The sequence below is a fragment of the Tachypleus tridentatus genome, chromosome 8, assembly GCF_004210375.1.
Source record: "Tachypleus tridentatus isolate NWPU-2018 chromosome 8, ASM421037v1, whole genome shotgun sequence".
Classification (NCBI taxonomy): domain Eukaryota; kingdom Metazoa; phylum Arthropoda; class Merostomata; order Xiphosura; family Limulidae; genus Tachypleus; species Tachypleus tridentatus.
The window spans coordinates 80305681-80323821 of record NC_134832.1 but is presented as its reverse complement, the minus strand read 5'-3'; the positions used below and the strand labels follow the sequence as shown (position 1 = coordinate 80323821).

Genomic DNA, 18141 nt, shown 5'->3' with positions numbered 1-18141 from the left:
TAATGCCTGATGTTATAGTATTACTTGCTTCCAAAAGCCAGTTGTGGGTTTGTTTGTAATTCCTTAACTTCCATACTTTATTGCTAATTTGATATTTATGAGTTATTTTTGTGGTTGTCCTCACTGTTGCATTTATTTTGCAACATGTTTTAATTTACTGCATACATAATTTTCTAATAGTAGTAATGAATTTGCAGTTAAAAATCATAACTAAATATCATCATGTGAAAGTTGTCAGTAACAACAAAACATGCTGAAATAAAAATGTCAAAACCTATTTAATAATGAGTGGCATGTAACAGCATAGTAGCATTCATATAGCATTTAAGATAGTCCATTTTTCAATTATACAACATTCCAGATAAGAATCAGTGGTATGGGCAACAGATGTAAAGTTATTAGAAGGCCTGGTTCATGTGATTGAACCCATAATGTTCTGAACCAAAAACTCTACATTTACATAATAAATGAATACTTTTTTTTTACCAACCATACATAATCAAAAGCAACTTGTCCTTTCCTAAATAAGAAATGAAAAAAAGACATCAAATAATATGATCAATGCAAGTTCAGGAGTGAGAAAACCGTCTTTTCAGATGAAACTTATAACTTCTAGAATAAAAATTGTACCATATTTATTTAATGTAATCTTATATTTATTGAAAGAAACAATCTTTACATTTTGATTATAGTGGGAAAATCACAACCATTAAACTTGTTTTTCAGTTGTAGTTTTCAAATTAATTAGAATGAATACAAAGCTTTTTAGTTTTGAAATAATTACACCCTTGATTAAGGTATTAGGGATTAAACTATGAACAGAAGGAATAATGTATACATGGAATTTGAAGTCATTTCTTTTATTGCAAATGTTGAAATTCAAATTGCCATAAATGAGATATGTCAGTTAAGAAAATGAGAAGTTGTCATTTCAAATTCTATTTCCACAACATAAATGGAAGAGACTGATAGCTCAAAGCCTGGATTGTTTAAAGAAATTAAGTTATCTGTATTGTGTATCAAAAGGTTAAATGATACTGATCTAGGTTTGGTGATTGTTAGATAAAAAGACACATATTAGCTATATTTAATGAGTAGTTGGAACCCATCAGAATTCCTAATGGTTTATAAATATTATGGTTACATTTAACATAATTATTCACCTAAACATACAGTAATTGAAAACGATTGTATTGTTCTTTAGTTAAAATTGATGGGAAAGTTTACAGATACTCTCCAAATAACAGTCAAAAAGAAAGCTAAGAACCTTAGTATTATGTATGTATTGTTATCTTAGTTTAATTTTAGATTTTATAATGACCCTATTTACTTATGTAATCAAAATATAAAACAAAAGAAATAAATAAAACATTGTTTGTAATATGTAATTTATTAATGCAGCCTTGTATCTTTTTTTTTTTTATTGTTAGTGATTCAATAATTTTTGTTATAAGAATTACCTGTATTGATTTTAATATTGTTTGATAAAACATTTAAGAATTGCTTAAATAGTATATTTGGTAGTGCTTTTACTGAGATGATGATAAAGCTAAATCTAATAGGAATTTTATGCAGTTTAGGACAGCACAAAAAAAATTTGATATTTATGATCAACTGGAACATTTTGGTTTTTTTAATACTTTTATAGAATTAGTATTGATTTTGTTTGCTGAAAAACTGATGTTAGTATCAACATTTTTTGAGATAGAAAGAGAATAAAATATTTTACAGATAAATATAAAATTCTTTCTAACTTCCCCTCGGTGTGGATTCCTGTATGTGGTGAGGGGAACTTCCATGGAAGGTTCTGTCCTTTCAGGTTACCTCTGAGATTTAAACATCCACCCACGTGTTTGTCATGCGTGGTGACCCGTGAAGGGGAGGAGATGATCCTGGTGGTTGAGGGGTCCAACCCTAACACATCACTTTGGTGTTGAATTCCTGTAGATGGGCGGCCTTTGGGTGGCCCCCTTGGGTCAATCAGCTGGTCCACTTGGGCTAGAGTCAACCAAGTACCAGTGTTGGAAGTTCTCAATAGGTGTTGTAGACATTGTATCTGATGCTGGTGTTTGGGTATAGTGCTCATGAAACCCTGGCGTTGCTGCAGTGTCCTTGTTTGACATTGTAGTGCATCCACTTGTAGGGCTCCATGGTGGGTGGGGTCAGTGGGAACCGAAATTTTATTTTTTTCCTATGGATCCTCCGAATAAAAATTTAAATAAAATAGTGAAAAAACAGTCAATAGGTAAACGACCACATCTTGAAGACTCTGATCAGCAGTCTTCAACATGTGTGCCACCAGTTGTACCTCATTTTCTCATCCTACATTCTCTTTCAGAGAAACCTTTAGGGCAAATGTCCCCCTTTTTTATTCAGAAGGGACTGGAGGGACTTGCTGGCTCTCCAAAGTCAGTAAAGAAGCTTTGATTTGGAGACATATTGGTTGAAACATCCACATCCCAATACAGTGAACACCTCTTGAATTCAAAGGCAATTGGGAATATACCTATTGAGGTTACACCTCATGCTACTTTGAATTCATCACAAGGAGTTGTTGAGAGGGATTTGAAGAACATCCCCAAGTCAGAGATTCTTTCTGGTTTCTCCACTATAGGTGTTTCTGCAGTGAGGTGCATCTCCACTCACAAAGATGGAGATACACTGCCGTCAAATATCCTCGTTTTTGACATTTACATCACGTGCACCTGCCAACATCAAGGCAGGTTATCTTAATCCCGTACATTCTGAACCCTCGTGGTTCCCTGACATGTACTTGTTGTGGTGGCAAGGACCAAGATACCATTGAGTGTGAAGTGGACCTATATTGTGTCAATTGTAATGGTTCTCACCCTTTCTACTTTCATTCTTGCTCTAAATGGTGGAGGGGTGGCACTTTTGGTTGATCAGCAAGTGCCGACCCTATCCTTATCACTCAACACACCCTTGGAGGCCATAGCCATCCGTGTTTCCTTGGGTCATTCCATCACTGTTTGTTCTCTCTACCTGTCACCTGGAGAGACATTTGATCAATCAGATCTTGATGATATCATTGAACAGTTGTCATCTCCCTTTCTAATCCTGGGGTACTTTAATGGACATAATTCCCTCTGGGGTTGTTCTGTAGAGTGTATGCTCTCTGATCACAACCTTTCTCTTTTCAATACTGGTTCTTCCACTTATTTTCATGCACCTAGTCAGTCATTTACTGCTATTAATCTCTCAGTTTGCTCCCCTTCATTATTCTCCCATTTGTTTGGAGGGTTCACAATAATCCATGAGGCAGTGATCATTTTCCTATACTTTTGAGAGAGACTGGCCATGGTCGATGCCACCCAACCCGCGTGCCCTGGTGAAAGCTGGATAAGGCAGACTAGTCCATTTTTTACTTGTCCATCGCAGAACTTGATCCTGCCATCGTCTGTCAGCCATCAATAGATGACTCTGTGGCAGCAGTAACTGACTGTATTATACAAGCAACTGCTCAATGTATTCCTAAAACTTTGACACATTTTCACTGTTTCCTTGTCTGTGGTGGAATTCTACCTGCCACATGGCAAGGAAGGATCAAAAATGGGCCTGGGATACTTTCCGTAGATATCCCACACTCTCAAACTGCATCTCTTTCCAGTGGGCCCATTCACATGCTCAGTGGGTAAGACGTCAAAGCCAGAAGGAATCTTGGATTAAGTTTACAACTGGCATATCTTCTACCACCAGTTTCATAGTCATATGGGACAAGATTTGAAAGGTCAGTGAGCAATATAATTCTGTCCCCCTTCTGATCTTAATCTCTTATGGCCAGGAAGTAGCTGATATCTGGAGCATCACAGATACTCTAGGTTGAAAGCTATTGCCAGATATCCAGCACTTCTGCTTGTTCCTCTACCTTCTTGGCCATCAAGACTCTGGCAAAGCAGTCATCTCTTTCCTTTTGAACTGATTGTCTCTATGACTATAATCATCCCTTTACACTGGTGGAACTGAAACTGGACCTTCATTGGTCTGGCAGTACATCTGTTGGACCAGATGATGTACACTATGACTTGCTGTGCCATCTATCTCCTGCTTCTCTTGATATTATTCTAATTGTTTTTAACCGGATCTGGCAGGAGAATGTTTTTCCTAATGCCTGGTGCCAGGCTATTATCTTACCTTGCTCTAAGCCTGGGAAAGATTCCTTCTATCTACCATTCAATTGCTTTGACAAGCTGTCTCTGTAAGACCTTGGATTGGATGGTGAATGCTCTTCTTGTTTAGTTCCTCAAATCAAACAACCTCCTCTTGCCCACCCAATGTGGGTTCTGACAACAGCACTCCACCATGGACCACCTGATTCGACTTGAAATGTCAATCAGAGAAGCCTTTCTCAATCGACAACATTTTGTGTCAGTATTCTTTGACATTGAAAAGGCTTATCTCACAACATGGAGGTATGGAATTTTGCGAGACCTCCATATATATGGGTTGTGTGTCCATTTACCCATTTTTATTAAAAAATTTTTAATGGGCAGAAGATTCCAAGTTCGTGTGGGTTCGACACTTTCCTGTTCTTTTCTACAGAAACTTGGAGTCCCTCAGGGCTGTGTTTTGAGTGTCACACTTTTCAGTGTAAAGATTAATGCCATTGATGAACAACTCCCTCTCACTGTTGCAAACGGGTTCTATGTCAACGACTTTCACAACTCATGTCAGTCTTCAAACATGAGATATATTGATCAGCAACTAGAAACTGCCCTCGATCGTGTACTGAAGTGGACCACAGTGAACGGCTTTAATTTCTCTCTCTCTAAAACTGTTTGCATGCACTTTTGCTGCCAACAGGGGTATTCATCCTGATCCTGAACTCCATATTGGTGAAGTTTTGCTGCCTGCCTATGGTCCCTGAGACCAAGTTCTTGGGGCTTATCTTTGACCGTAAGCTGACCTTTATACCACACATTATGCAGCTACTGGTCAAATGTGCAAGAGCACTGAACATCCTCAGTGTCCTCTCTACCACCAGTTGGGGAGCAGATTGATGTTCTATGTTAAAGATATATCGTGCTTTTATTCAATCAAAATTTGACTATGGATCACTGGTCTATGGCTCTGCCAGACCCTCAGCCTTAAAGATGCTGAACCCCATTCATCATCATGGACTTTGGCTCTGCAGCAGGGCTTTCCACACCTCCCCAGTTCAGAGCTTATATGTAGAGTCTCTTGAACCTTCTTTGCACCTTCGCCATCTGCAACTGTCTTTACTATATTCCTTGAAACTTCATTCCTTATCAAAGCATCCCACCTGGGGTTGTGTTTTCCTTCCTTGATGGGCCATACTTTTTCAGAACAGACGATCTGCCATTGCTTCTTTTGGCCTTCGCACCCAGGTACAGTTGGATGAATTGGGTCTGTCCTTGGATAACATTGCAGTATCCACTAGTCAGCCCATCCCACCATGACTTATAACAGTCCCCAAATGTGACCTTTCTTTAAGTCATCTGAGAAGAGCAGTTACTCCCAATTGGAAGTACCGTCTTATATTTACTGAACACCTTCGAACAATCTTTCCATTCCAATTTATATGGATGGTTACAAATCAGGTGACTCTGTGGGCTCTACTCTGGTTTGTTGCAGTTCTGTGGTTGCTCGCAGAATCCCCTCTACAGCTTCTGTGTTCACTGCTGAACTGTATGCCATTTCTCTTGCCCTGGATCATATTGAAGCTGAGCAGTACTCCAACTGCACTATTTATAATGACTTGCTTAGTTCTCTACTGGGTCTGGAATCACTTCATGTTGGTTCACACCCTATTCTCACTGATATTCAAAACCGACTGGCCCATTTCTCATTAACATCTACTTTTATCCAGTTTTTCTGGATACCAGGCCACGTTGGTATTCGTGGGAACAAGCTTGCAGACACGGCAGCTAAATCTATCTGCTCTGGCACTATCACTGCAGTGCCTATTCCATACATGGATTATGGTCCTATATTCAAGGCTTGGCTCCATGCCAGCTAGCAGTCGACTTGGAGTGAGCAACACGAAAACAACCTTTTCCAAATAAAATCCTATATTGAACTTTGGCCATCTTGCTTACGTAAGGATCGGAAAGAGGAAGTTCTAACTAGACTATGCATTGGTCACAGTTTTTAACTCATTGTTTTCTTTTATCTGGAACTGTTGCACCAGTGTGTAGTTTGTGTAACACTCAGATCACTGTAAGCCACATTTTATTTTCTTGCCATCATTAAGACTCTCAATGACAGCACTATTTTATACATTTTGTCCCAAGGTTTGTCCATAACATTAGACAGTGTTATTGGTGACAGTGACACTGTCCACCTTGATAAAGTTTTTAGTTTTTTAAAGGTAATTAATCTTTTTAATGTCATTTAAGTGTTTTATGTTTATTCATTAAACCTTTTTTATCATGGTTCCCTTTTAAGAATCACAATCTCTCTATTTTGATTTGAAATTAGAAAATGGCCATAACATTAAATAACTTGACACCAGGACTGGAAAGGCCAACTTCAGGTGACTAACACTGCTGTTTGAACTGTCGGTTTGAACTACCCGTCCTGGCAAGTTAGTCTTTTTTAAAACTTTTATTACTTTACTTTTGATAATGCAGTAATGTTAAACCAGGACTGATCAGGTGACTTACTTGTACATTGTTAGTCTTTCTGGCAAGTTATGATAATTACCATTATGCTACAGAAAGTCCTTTACAACTTCTCTTGCTGTGGTTTCTCTCTTAACATTGTAGACTAGATATCAAAATTGGTTGTATGCTATTTATCTTTTTAAATGCTGTTTTGTTTTACCTTCATCTCCTTTTATGAATTTTACTACATTTACTTTAGTTTTTACCTTTTTACTGGACATTTGGCACAGATAGCCTAGCTGCTTTGTGCCATAAAACTAAATCAACCAACCAACCAATCTTTCCAACTTTATCTACAGGGGTTGGTGCAAATGTTTTCTTGAGCTAGTGGTTTTTAATTTTAACAGGTGATATAAAAGGTCAACTTTGTAGATAGAAATGTTTGTTGTTGGGGTGAGTTTTACTATATTGAGAAGAAATTTTCCTCCTTTTGTAAAAGTACTTGATGTTTAGAATATAGTAAACTATATTTCTTTCTAGTGATTTTAGAACAGTAAATTTATTTGTATTCCTAGGAAGGCTGAATTTTGATCCTTTTTCTAGAATTTTTGTAGGCTGATCTTCCAGAAATTTAAGACTACTTGGAGTGACATATCAGTGAAACTTGTCACTTCAATTGTTATTAAAACAGTAATGTGGCAAAACATCAATGTTAGTGGGATTTAATATAATTACAAAAATCTCATAATTATAAATTAAAGGACCAGTTGATACAATGTAGATACAATTCTGACATGGATATAGATTTCTAATTTGAAAATAATTATTGGTAATATTTTAATAAAATCATGATGGTAGTGAGAAATTTAGTATTTTATATTTGAAATCACTTGACAGAAAGGAATTTTTTTCTCATATGTATCATGAAAAGTGGAAGTAGGAAATGATTTTAAACTAAGTTAAAATTTGATAAGGTCAGTAATTAAGAATTTTTCATTTTACAAATTCAAGTATAATAATAAATGCTTGTCGATTAAAATGTATTAGTCCTATTTTTATCTGAGTTTCAAACTCTGCAGACATTAATTATATTGCTTATTCATTTAGGAGAGAGATGTCACTGGAAATCCAGTCATTGCTCCTGGCTCTGTAAATGAACCATTTCCAAAAGTTATTTTAAGGGACAAAGAGGTATGCCTCCTGTTGTTGTTGTTTTTTTACTTTGTTTATATGATCTGTTGTCAAGAATTAAATTTTGTGTGTGATTGCTGGTATTCTTGTATACTATTGTTTCATCCTTGTTGCTATATTTAAGTTGGTTATAGCACAGTTTTGTATATATAGTAACATAGTGGTCAACATTTTTATTGCAAATGGCAATCTTGACACTAATTTGGATTTTGATATGTTATCACTTTTTTACTCAAATTTAGTTGTTGCATATTTTTTATTTTCATTTTGAAAACCATGGTATTTAATTGTATTGAATAAAGAGATTAATACAAGGTGTATTATAAATTATATAAACACGTGAAATCTATTTGATAATGGGAGTCATCCTATAACCTGTTAAGAGTGGTTTTTGAGTGATATCTACACACAGATCAATGTGGTTTGAAATATCCTTGTATATAATTGTTAGTGTTTATAGTAAAATAAGCATTTGCTTCAGCTTGAAGACAAAGCCAGAAAAAAGAAGAAAAGTATATTTGCTGTGCAAATGGAAAGAGAAAATTTTACTTCCTCTTCTATCAGTAAAGAGACTACATTTAGGCTATCTAAAGCATCACATTCTGAAGGTATGTTAAATAAATTAGTTATTTTTGGACAGCTGTGGATTTGTTGTTTTAATAGTTGAAGATTTAACATCCATCCTATAAGTATAATAAGCATGTATTGCATTTCATTGGCTTATAATGTGTGTATTGTTTCTTAGCTTAATTTAAAAATTGTTAATAACCCTGTTTACTTAAGTAATAAAGGTATAAAACAAAACAATAAGATTGATTTTTTTGCCCATGATTTACATTTTGATATGTTCACTCATAGGATAATATGACTAGTTCTCTTTTCTCTGTATAAGTATTACAAACAGTATCAATTATTTGAGATATACAACAAGTATTTTTATTTAGTTATAAAACATGATTTTAAAAATACATACATATGTTTCATTTCATTCATGTAGACTACCTGTAAAAAAATAGTATTTTCAGTCAAGTATATACTGTTACCTATAGTGATGGTTACTTATAAATCATGTAAGTTAGTGATCAAAGGTTCAAAACTTTGTTTGCTAATGTTCTGAATCTTCTGATGTAAAACTTTACTCTTTGTTGCAGCCCTATATTTCAATATATTCTAATTTTATAAAATTTATAGATTAAATTATAAGGTGAATTAACATTTTCATAAAATGTTTTTTTACTTTTATTAAGTAAGATTATTTGTATGTGTAATATATGTTTTCACCCATAAATAATGTATAATTACAGTCACTGTGTAACACTATAGTGTAAGGCAGGATGCACCCACTGCCTGTGAACAAAATTGCACCACTGAAATGAAACATTATAAAAAAAAAAAAGTGTTTAGTCATTTTTCAAAACATTTTCGTAGTTTAGAGGTCAAATTTATTCAGTAAAATCTTTTGTGTAATGTTTATACTTTTAATTTTTGGTTGATTTCAGTATGTGTTGAATGAAAATATTTGTATGTCAGTTTCCTGAATTATTTTCTGAGCATAATACAGCACTCTTATACTTGTAGGACGAAATTCAAAATAGTTTATAATTAAATGGCACTAGTTTGAATTATATAACTTCAATACTTGTAATTTCATCAGTTTTAGCTATTTACCGTTTTGCAACCTCAGTTATATAAATTGCTTATATCTCAGCTATTAGAAGTTATAGGCTAGAGATCTTAACACATAATGAAAGCTCCTTTGTTATTTTTAACTTTATATTCCAATACATTTTCCAATTGAGTGGAGACTTGTCTAGAGATAAGAAAAAATAAAGTTAAAATTTTTGGTATGTTACTAAATGAAAAGATGATTTTGAACAATTTTGCCCCATTTAAATTAATTGTTTTTAAAATTTGTTTTATCATTTAATATTTTATTTGAATTAAAATTAGGGATATACTGCAATAAAGAGAATCTCAAACTTGGGATCTGTGAGAGTTATCCAGATTTTAGAATTTATAGATGAGATTTCTGGAATTTTTGGGGATGTATTAACCCTTTTTCTGACTGGAGGGATAGCATTGATATTTCCCTCATTTTTCTACCTTGTAGTTTTGATACTAAACCCAATTACTTGAAATTTCAGAAAAAAAACATAAAGCTATTTCAACAGAACAAGATAGATTCACTTTCTTTGTCTTGTTGATAGTGTTACCTTGTAACCTTTGTTTCCTCATAACATTGGCCACTTGTTAGAGACAGTCAATGTTATAAGCAATCAGCATAGGATTTTTTAGTATCAATCCTTTTTACCTGGATGCTAAATATTACTGTATATTTTCTTTAACAGAAGAGACATCACTTACTATGGTGAACAAAGAAACAAAGCAACTAGAACAAGGTAATCTTGACAACTTTCTGGACCATGTGTTGCTACCATTACATCACAAAACTTAAATAACTGGAAACTTTAAAAATATCTGTTCTTACAATTTTTAGAAAGTGTGATATGCTTGTGACAAGCATGCATATCAAAGGAATCTAAGGAAAATTGCATACAATTAAAGGTGTAAAATTAATTTAACAAAAATATAAACAGTGGGAAACTTTCTAGCATGAAAACAAGAAATTAAAAAGTTAATATCAAATGTAATTTAAAGTTGCTGAGAATTATATTTTGATTGTGTATGTGTGTATTTTGCATTAAAATGTGCTGTCAATTTGATAAAAAAAAGAACTGCTTAAACTATAGGCCTTTGGAAACAGATTTTTTTCTCTTATAATATAAAAAATAGATAAGGCATTTATTGCACAGATGAAATTTTCATTTGTACTTGGGGTAAAAAGAAAAGATATTTGTATTATCATCATAAACTTTAAAGTTTAAAAATACCTGTAGCATTGATCTTAATTCAGTGGTGTAGAACACCTAAGTTGAAAAAGTGAGGCTTTTTAGGCCTAGCAAAAGGTATCAGACTGAAGCATGCCAAGGACAAATTAGCAACATTTTTTTTGCCTAAAATGCCTTAAAATGTTTTTTTTTATTTACAAAGGTAAAACATTGACATTTGAGACCATTTTGCCATTCTCTTGATTAGTAAATAACCATCACAGTGAAACCCAGCATTTTACACCTCGATACAATTAGTCTTTGTTTACTGACTTGACAATTTGTTTTATTTCCTCTAATTTTAAAATTAATAGTTTGAAGTCTCTTCTAATGTTACTGAGATATCAGTACATCCCTATGGTCCTAAAAGATTAATTAATATTATTAATTAAAAGTATTTATGAATAATTGTATTATTACCATTAATATATTTGTAGCCTCCTCAAGTTTTATAGTTGATGGAAGTGGCTTAAACAGCTCTTGTCCTGGTGATGTGATGCAGAAGATTCATGAAGAGAATCTAGCAAAGCTTGCTAAAATGAGTAATGAGGAAATTCTTGCAGCACAGAAGCAATTATTAGGCCAGTTAGGTAATTATTAGCTAACATGTATATTAACATTTATGATTTAGTTTTTACATTTTTGCTTAAACTTGGATATGGATGAAATCAATATACTTAATTTATACATTCTTTTACAGTTTAGTTCAGCTTTATCTTTGTTGAAAAATATAAATAAAACATATATTCAAACATGGTTTGGAATTACATTGCCTGACCCTTGGGGCAATGCGTTTAAACTTTTGTACTTTGCTTGTTGGAAAATGCTGTCTTCTTTTTCCAATAATTCATTCTATAGACTTCTAGGAAGTCTTCCACATTGCTGAAAATTCTTAACTGCAGAAGACTAACACATATACATAATCATATCACTCTTCTGCAACAGTTTATGGGTCAAAGGCCATGTCATTTTATTTGTTTACTTGCATTCAAAATCTTATTGAACTATTATTTAATGAATTTATCTCGGTAAGTTTGGATTAAAATTTTAAATAGTAATTCAAACTTCAATATTATATATGGGTTCATTTCTTAATTTGAAGGTAAGTGTTAAAAGAACATATACAGATATAGATTTGAATGAGTCATGTGGTATGTTTAATGCAGCATTGTTTAAAATAAGATGTTTGTGATGTGAAAATACTAAGTCAGAAGTTTTGTGCAAATTAGGAACTCAAATTACTGATATTAGCAAGCTAGAATATTAAATAAGAACTTCATATCTATTTATTTTACTAAGATATGGCTTATGTACTGAATCAAACACAATGGTCCCATTCACCATTTTCCATTTTTGGAAACTATCCCTTGTATGTATTTATTTTAATATATGCCATATGAATAACCAATCGACAGCTTAAAATGTTCCTCTAGTGGTTTTCACAGCCATTTTAATCTGTGAAAAAAAGGCTATCACATTCTTTTGAACAAAGATTTCTAAAAGGTAGGTCGTGTCTTTAGTTTGCTTGACGTTACTAAGCTTAATAAATTATGGTAGAATTCTTTGATATCAGTGTATTTATTTATGATTTTGAGGTTATTCAACTGTGTGTATAAAACCTAAGAAAAAACTGATATCTTCCACATACAAAATTTTAAAAGGCTTAGCAACCTATGTCCAGCAGCAACAGAGTTGAAAGGTTGTAGTGGGAGGAGATGATTGTTTGCTTTGCTTCTTGATTTATTATTATATATTTTAAGAAAAATAAGTTTGATAATTTATTTCTAAATAGTAACCTATATGCATATATGTAATGTATAATAATTGAAATGTGGTTGTGTATTACAAAATACCAGTTCACTAAAACACAACAAAGAGAAGAAAGACTAAAGGTTAGTTTTATATTCAATATGTAACATTAGTGCATGTGCACCATATCAATACAAGTTATGTATTGTCAGCTAGGTATATCTGGAAGGTCAATATAATTAAATATAATAAGTATATAGTGTTATGAGACTTAAGCTACTAAGACTAAACATTTGTATTTTTGTGTTATAATATGTAGTCATTCTTGCAAGAAAGAAAGCATGATTTAAATTTATTTCATAATTTTTTTTATAATGGTTATAAGGTTGGTCAAGTGACAGACCCCACATAGTTAGAGTATAGAAAATGACAAAATATAAAGTCTTAGTGAAAAAAAAACCTTTGAAATGTATTAAGAGGTTTGAGATTATGCAAATAATGTTTGAGACATTTGGGATGAAGAATAGTTTTTTGAATTATAACATGAAATCACTTCTTATTCAGACTAGTAATGAAACAGACTTGATATTTTCACAAACAAATTTTTAGTAAAAATATTTCATTAAAAATGTGATTTTTTGTGTACAATGTACTTTTAATCTCCACTAAAACTTTATCAAATTTTGTGAAGATACACATGCTATACCAAAAGTTACAGAGCAAATACATAACATGTACATATGTGTAGACAAACTTGTATACATTATATTGAGCCAATCATGAAAGGGTTAAACTAACAAAACCTCAGTCAACAGTCTTACTAATTATTAGCAACAAGAAGTGCACATATTTCAGTAAGAAGTCAGTAACATGAGAAGGTAGTAGCTTTAAAACAGTCAACTTCACTCAAAAAGATGTGTTTCACATACTTAGAGATATGAAACTAGGAAACCAAAGTGTCAACTACAAGGGTACAAGAAATCCACCATGTTGATTAAATGAAGGATGGCTGTATTACTAGCAGTGAGAAATTAACAGAATTATTTAACTTCTCTGATTTTAATGTTTTCTGTTTTAAATAAAGATTTCTTTATATTAAAGAGTTTTAATTTATTGTTTTAAATTACATTTGTGTGTCATATTTAACTTGTATGTTCCTTTCTTTGGTAAGATACACAGGCTTTGGAATTCATTGTATATAAAACATATAGTTTTTATATTATAATAATAATAAGGGCTGTCAATGCAATTGGGTATTCAATTTTTTATTAATGGTTCCTGACCATATTTAATAATACTAAAGAATAATCATTAAACTTCAGTTTCATACAATTTCATATCTAAATATGTCAAATATTTTAATGTTTTTCATAAATTAGAATTTTTCAAACCCACTGTCTTCAGTAGCTGACTTTTGATAATTTTATGTATCTTGACACTTGTCTCTAATTAGTGATATCCTGTCACACTTTAAATTATGGATTTAAGTTAATACTTTAAACAAGAATGAACTCTGCCATTTTCCAGTTGAAAATCCCAATGTGGCTGAAATTTGAAATGTTCTGCTTTGTGAAATTTTGAGGACTAAATGGTAAAAATCTTAATACATGCAAATGAATATATGTGTGTGTATGTATATATGAGGAGCTTAAATGCAAAACGTTGTGCACATCATTCATGATAAAATTGAGTTACTGACATAAAGGTTCTGGTCAAAAATAAAATAGATTTTGTAAAATTTTTAAATGAGTGATGGTTTATTCTTTCATCATTGAGTGCACTAGCATTTTATGAAGGGATGGTATGTACACCCATATTAAAACAGTACAGAAGTAATCTAGATTTTTGTCTGTTACAATAACTTGTAATGGTTTTATGTAATAAATATCCCACTTGATTTCATATCAGGTTTTATGAAAGGTGGAAAAACAAAATAAAAAAGGTTATTTTAAAATTGCAGAATTGTGTAAGTATCATTACTCAAAATCTTAAGTTATATTCTACTTTTTTGTGTGTTTTGTTAGATGGGGAGAGGGCAAGTAAATGTTTTCACAATTTATCTCTTAAACAAAAACTTGCAATATTCAACACCCCTGTTTGGAGTTCATAGTATTAATTTTTTATTTTTCTTGTGGTTATAATACAGTAATTAGGTTTGGAAATTCTAAGTATTAAGCATAAATCATTTAAATATTTCAATTCAAAATGAAACTTAGTCTCTAATAACACGTTATTTTTAGTTACGTTAATTGAAGAAGATTGGTTTGTAACAAAATAGTCAAGACTGAAGCTATTCACATGATTTCTTTTATTTTGTGTTTAGATCCAAGCATTGTTAGATTCCTAAAAAGCAAGAGGAAACAAAATAAGGAAACTTGTCCAGTAGATACTAGAAATCAGCAAGAAATTACAACTATGGGTGATGAACAAAGATCAAGCCAAAATGCAGTCAGTAGAGTTCATGTCCTGGCTTCAGAAATGGAGGAAACACAAAGCCCATCTTTAACATCATGTAATAATCTAATAGAGAAATGATGCACAACATAAGGTTAAAAAGCTTACTAGTTGCTTTAATTCAGCCTGCAACCATTTTCATATTATTAAAAAAAATCTACCCATTTAAAAAATAAATAATGTTCTGTTATTTGTTAATGAACTAAACACTGTTATTAGGTCTTCTTATTAAAATGTGTGTTAAAATGTCTCCTAGTGGTAAAAAATTACCATTGATTCTCTTGCAAGGAGCTTCTTTCATTTGCAGGCTCTTTTTTGAGTATTTCGTATAAATAAATTCAACATTCAGTCTACTTATTTTGAAAATAGGTTATTTATTTCTTTGGTTAGATTCTACAAGCTATTATTTTTTTTATAGGTATAACTCACAAATAAAGTTAAAATTTTCTAAAGTATGTTTTAAGTTCTTGGTCGTGTGGCTTGTTTTTCCATATATGATTTACCAGTTATTGTAAGTGATACTAATTTAGGTATTTGATCCTATTAGATAATATATTAATTAATGAAATTAAATGCTCATCTTTATGTATGCAGTTAGTGTCCCTCTTCTTTTTTTTTTTTTTTTTGATAAAATTATTGAATATAATACATGCTTTAGTAGTAATTTGAGAATCAGAAATACCTATCAACCCTCATGAAGCTCAGCAGTGGTTACGTGTGACAAAAGTATAACAGAAAAACATACATGTATAACTTTGTTACATTCTTCATTCCATAAGCACTGGATTAAATAAGACTGTTAGGTCTTAGCATGAAATAACATGAATGTTTGTATCATTTTCTATCTGCTTCAGATATGTGGCAGTTGATGGAGAAATATGACTGGAAAGCTTATCATGGTTAATTCAGATTTTTTTTTTTCCATACAAAGCTTGTAATTTTACATGACATTGGTTTGATTGTAGGCAGAGTTCACCTTGACCTTTGTGTTCACTCTCCTTACCCATAACTTGTCCTTAGTTTAGTGCTTAGAAATGATTATGAATATTCTCATATTGCAAACATTATGTTGTATCACTTCTGAAATGTTTTTTTCCCACCAACTGATCACTAGGAAATGTTACAAGACTTTTTACTATTATCAAAGTACCAGATACAGTTGATCTTCCTTTTCTGGATATGTTTCTTAAGTAACTTGCTTGTGTACATGTGACTTGTGTCTCTCTTTCCTGATGGAAATCATCTTGATTATGTTTCATAGTGTTGCCTGTGAAATGTGAAGGATGTCCTTTGTTAGTGAACTTTGTGGATTCGTATCTATTACTATACTAACTATGGTAAGGAGAGCAGTCTTTTTTCTTTTTTTTCTGGATAGTTCTGGTACATCAGTTTAATTCATATTCCTTTGTTTTCCAATGTCATTAAGTAAAAAAAAAAAAATATTCACACATCAAAAATTCTAAATACTTGATCTTAACCACACCCTTGTGGTCTGACTGTATAAATATTTTGTGTAAGAAAGGGTTGTCACATATTATTCTTACAAGCAACCAGTATCTGAAGGGCCAAACAATCTCAGAATGTTGCTCTGATACATTCTGTTAAGCCCTGAATTTATACTTATTGTGTTCATACAACTTGTTGATTTGCAGATTCAACTTATTTTAATACATTATACTCAACCTTCTCAAACTGTTTTATGCTTACAGTAAAAAAACAAATGCTGGAATATTCAAATTAAATGGTACTTTGTGCTATCTACAAATGCTGTAAAGATTAACATCTTTATAAGCAGAAATTAAGTATTGAAGATCAAACATAAATTTACAAAATATGTTTACTGGCACATTATAACCCTAAAGATTATGATATTTTAACAGTATAAATTAATATTTAATAGAGCCATATTTTTTTTATTTTTTTTAAGATTCTGAAATTGCAATGTTTGTAGTTTTATTAATTTCATTCTTGTGTGTAAAATTATTATACATGCTTTGGTAGTAACTTGCGAAGTTTTATTATTGATTATATTACAGTTAGCTATAATTGTTAGCTTTTTCTTCTGTTTTTTACAAACAGATATGAAAGACAAATCCAGTGAAAAGGAGATAGTTGATTCAAGTACTACTGGACATAAAGGTAAACTCATCAGACAGCAAAGTGGGGTTTCTTCAACTTTAGGAAAATATTTAACTTTATTACTTACAAAATTTTAATTTTTATTGGAAATTTTTGAAAGATTGATACCAGACCTAATAAGTATGCAAATGTACTTGAACATGATAAATTCTTTAAATTTCTCTAGAGATTTAATTTTGTAAATATATTATGTATTCATATAGTAATTTTAATAAAATTACTTTTGAATTTACTTTGTAGACATTGAGTTGAATGAATCAGAACTACCAATCAATCCTTGTGAAGCTCAACAGTGGTTACATATGGACAAAGTAGAAAAGGAAAAACTGTCCTGGATGACTTTATTACCAAAACCAAACCCAATACATTCTAAGGTGATAAAAATTATAAGTCCAAAGAATACCTTAACTCTCTCAATACAAGCTTAGTCAATATGGCTGATTACGTGACTCCTTGAACTCAAAGTCTTTTTAAATTTAATACTTCTAACTTTTCAATATAGTGTGTATATCTTCATAAAATTTGACAATATTCCACTTAATATTATAAATTTTTAACATGCAAAAAATCATATTTTTAGTAAAGTATTTCTGATAATATAAAGATTTGTCCACAAATATATTGAGTATCTGTTTTGAATAGTTGATGTGCACACTAATTTTCATGTTAAAATTATAAATATTTTTCCTTATCTTAAAAATCTTAAACTTCCTTTGTGTAATCTCTAAGACCTCCTAAATATATTTCAAATGTTTTTGTCCAGTAAAACCTGAAAGTTTATTTTCTCTAACTTAAAATGGGATTGGTGAATCTGTCTGACCTCATAGCCACCAAGAAAATTTGAAATAAATCTATCTAAATTACCATTTTTTCTTTCTATAATGACTTTGTAATGTAATATAAAATTACATCTGTTTATCCTAATTAACTTTAAGTTCATAACAGTATATGTCTATCTATAATTAAAGTTTAATGTTTTATTGCCCTTTGAGTCATGACTAACTTTTGTTCACATGCTTATAAGTTGTAAATCACTTTTTAATTACAAAAAAAAATTGGTAACTAACAATTTATTTGATTATTATTATTTAAAAAATAGGTAGATTTGACAGTGAAAAATGATCTTAAAATTTTAT

The 18141-nt window shown here is 31.6% G+C and overlaps 1 protein-coding gene across 7 annotated transcripts in view; it reads left to right on the top strand.

The window, feature by feature from the left end:
* LOC143222781 (RNA polymerase II-associated protein 1-like) overlaps positions 1–17469 on the top strand; it is a 32688-nt gene extending 15219 nt beyond the window's left edge. For 2 of the 7 annotated variants that reach the window (XR_013012482.1, XR_013012481.1), the window contains exons 5-12: positions 7692–7775; positions 8257–8383; positions 10124–10174; positions 11101–11253; positions 14736–14924; positions 16128–16203; positions 16946–17005; positions 17246–17379. Coding sequence is in view for 4 of the 7 variants with exons in the window: in XM_076449744.1 (XP_076305859.1) it covers positions 7692–7775; positions 8257–8383; positions 10124–10174; positions 11101–11253; positions 14736–14924; positions 16946–17005; positions 17246–17433 (852 nt within the window). In the remaining 3 variants the exon portion in view is untranslated. Of the gene's footprint in view, positions 1–7691; positions 7776–8256; positions 8384–10123; positions 10175–11100; positions 11254–14735; positions 14961–16127; positions 16204–16945; positions 17006–17245 lie in introns of all 7 variants that reach the window. The other 5 variants (XM_076449744.1, XM_076449743.1, XM_076449746.1 and 2 more) reach the window with 3 other exon arrangements.
* The last annotated feature ends 672 nt before the right edge of the window (positions 17470–18141 follow it).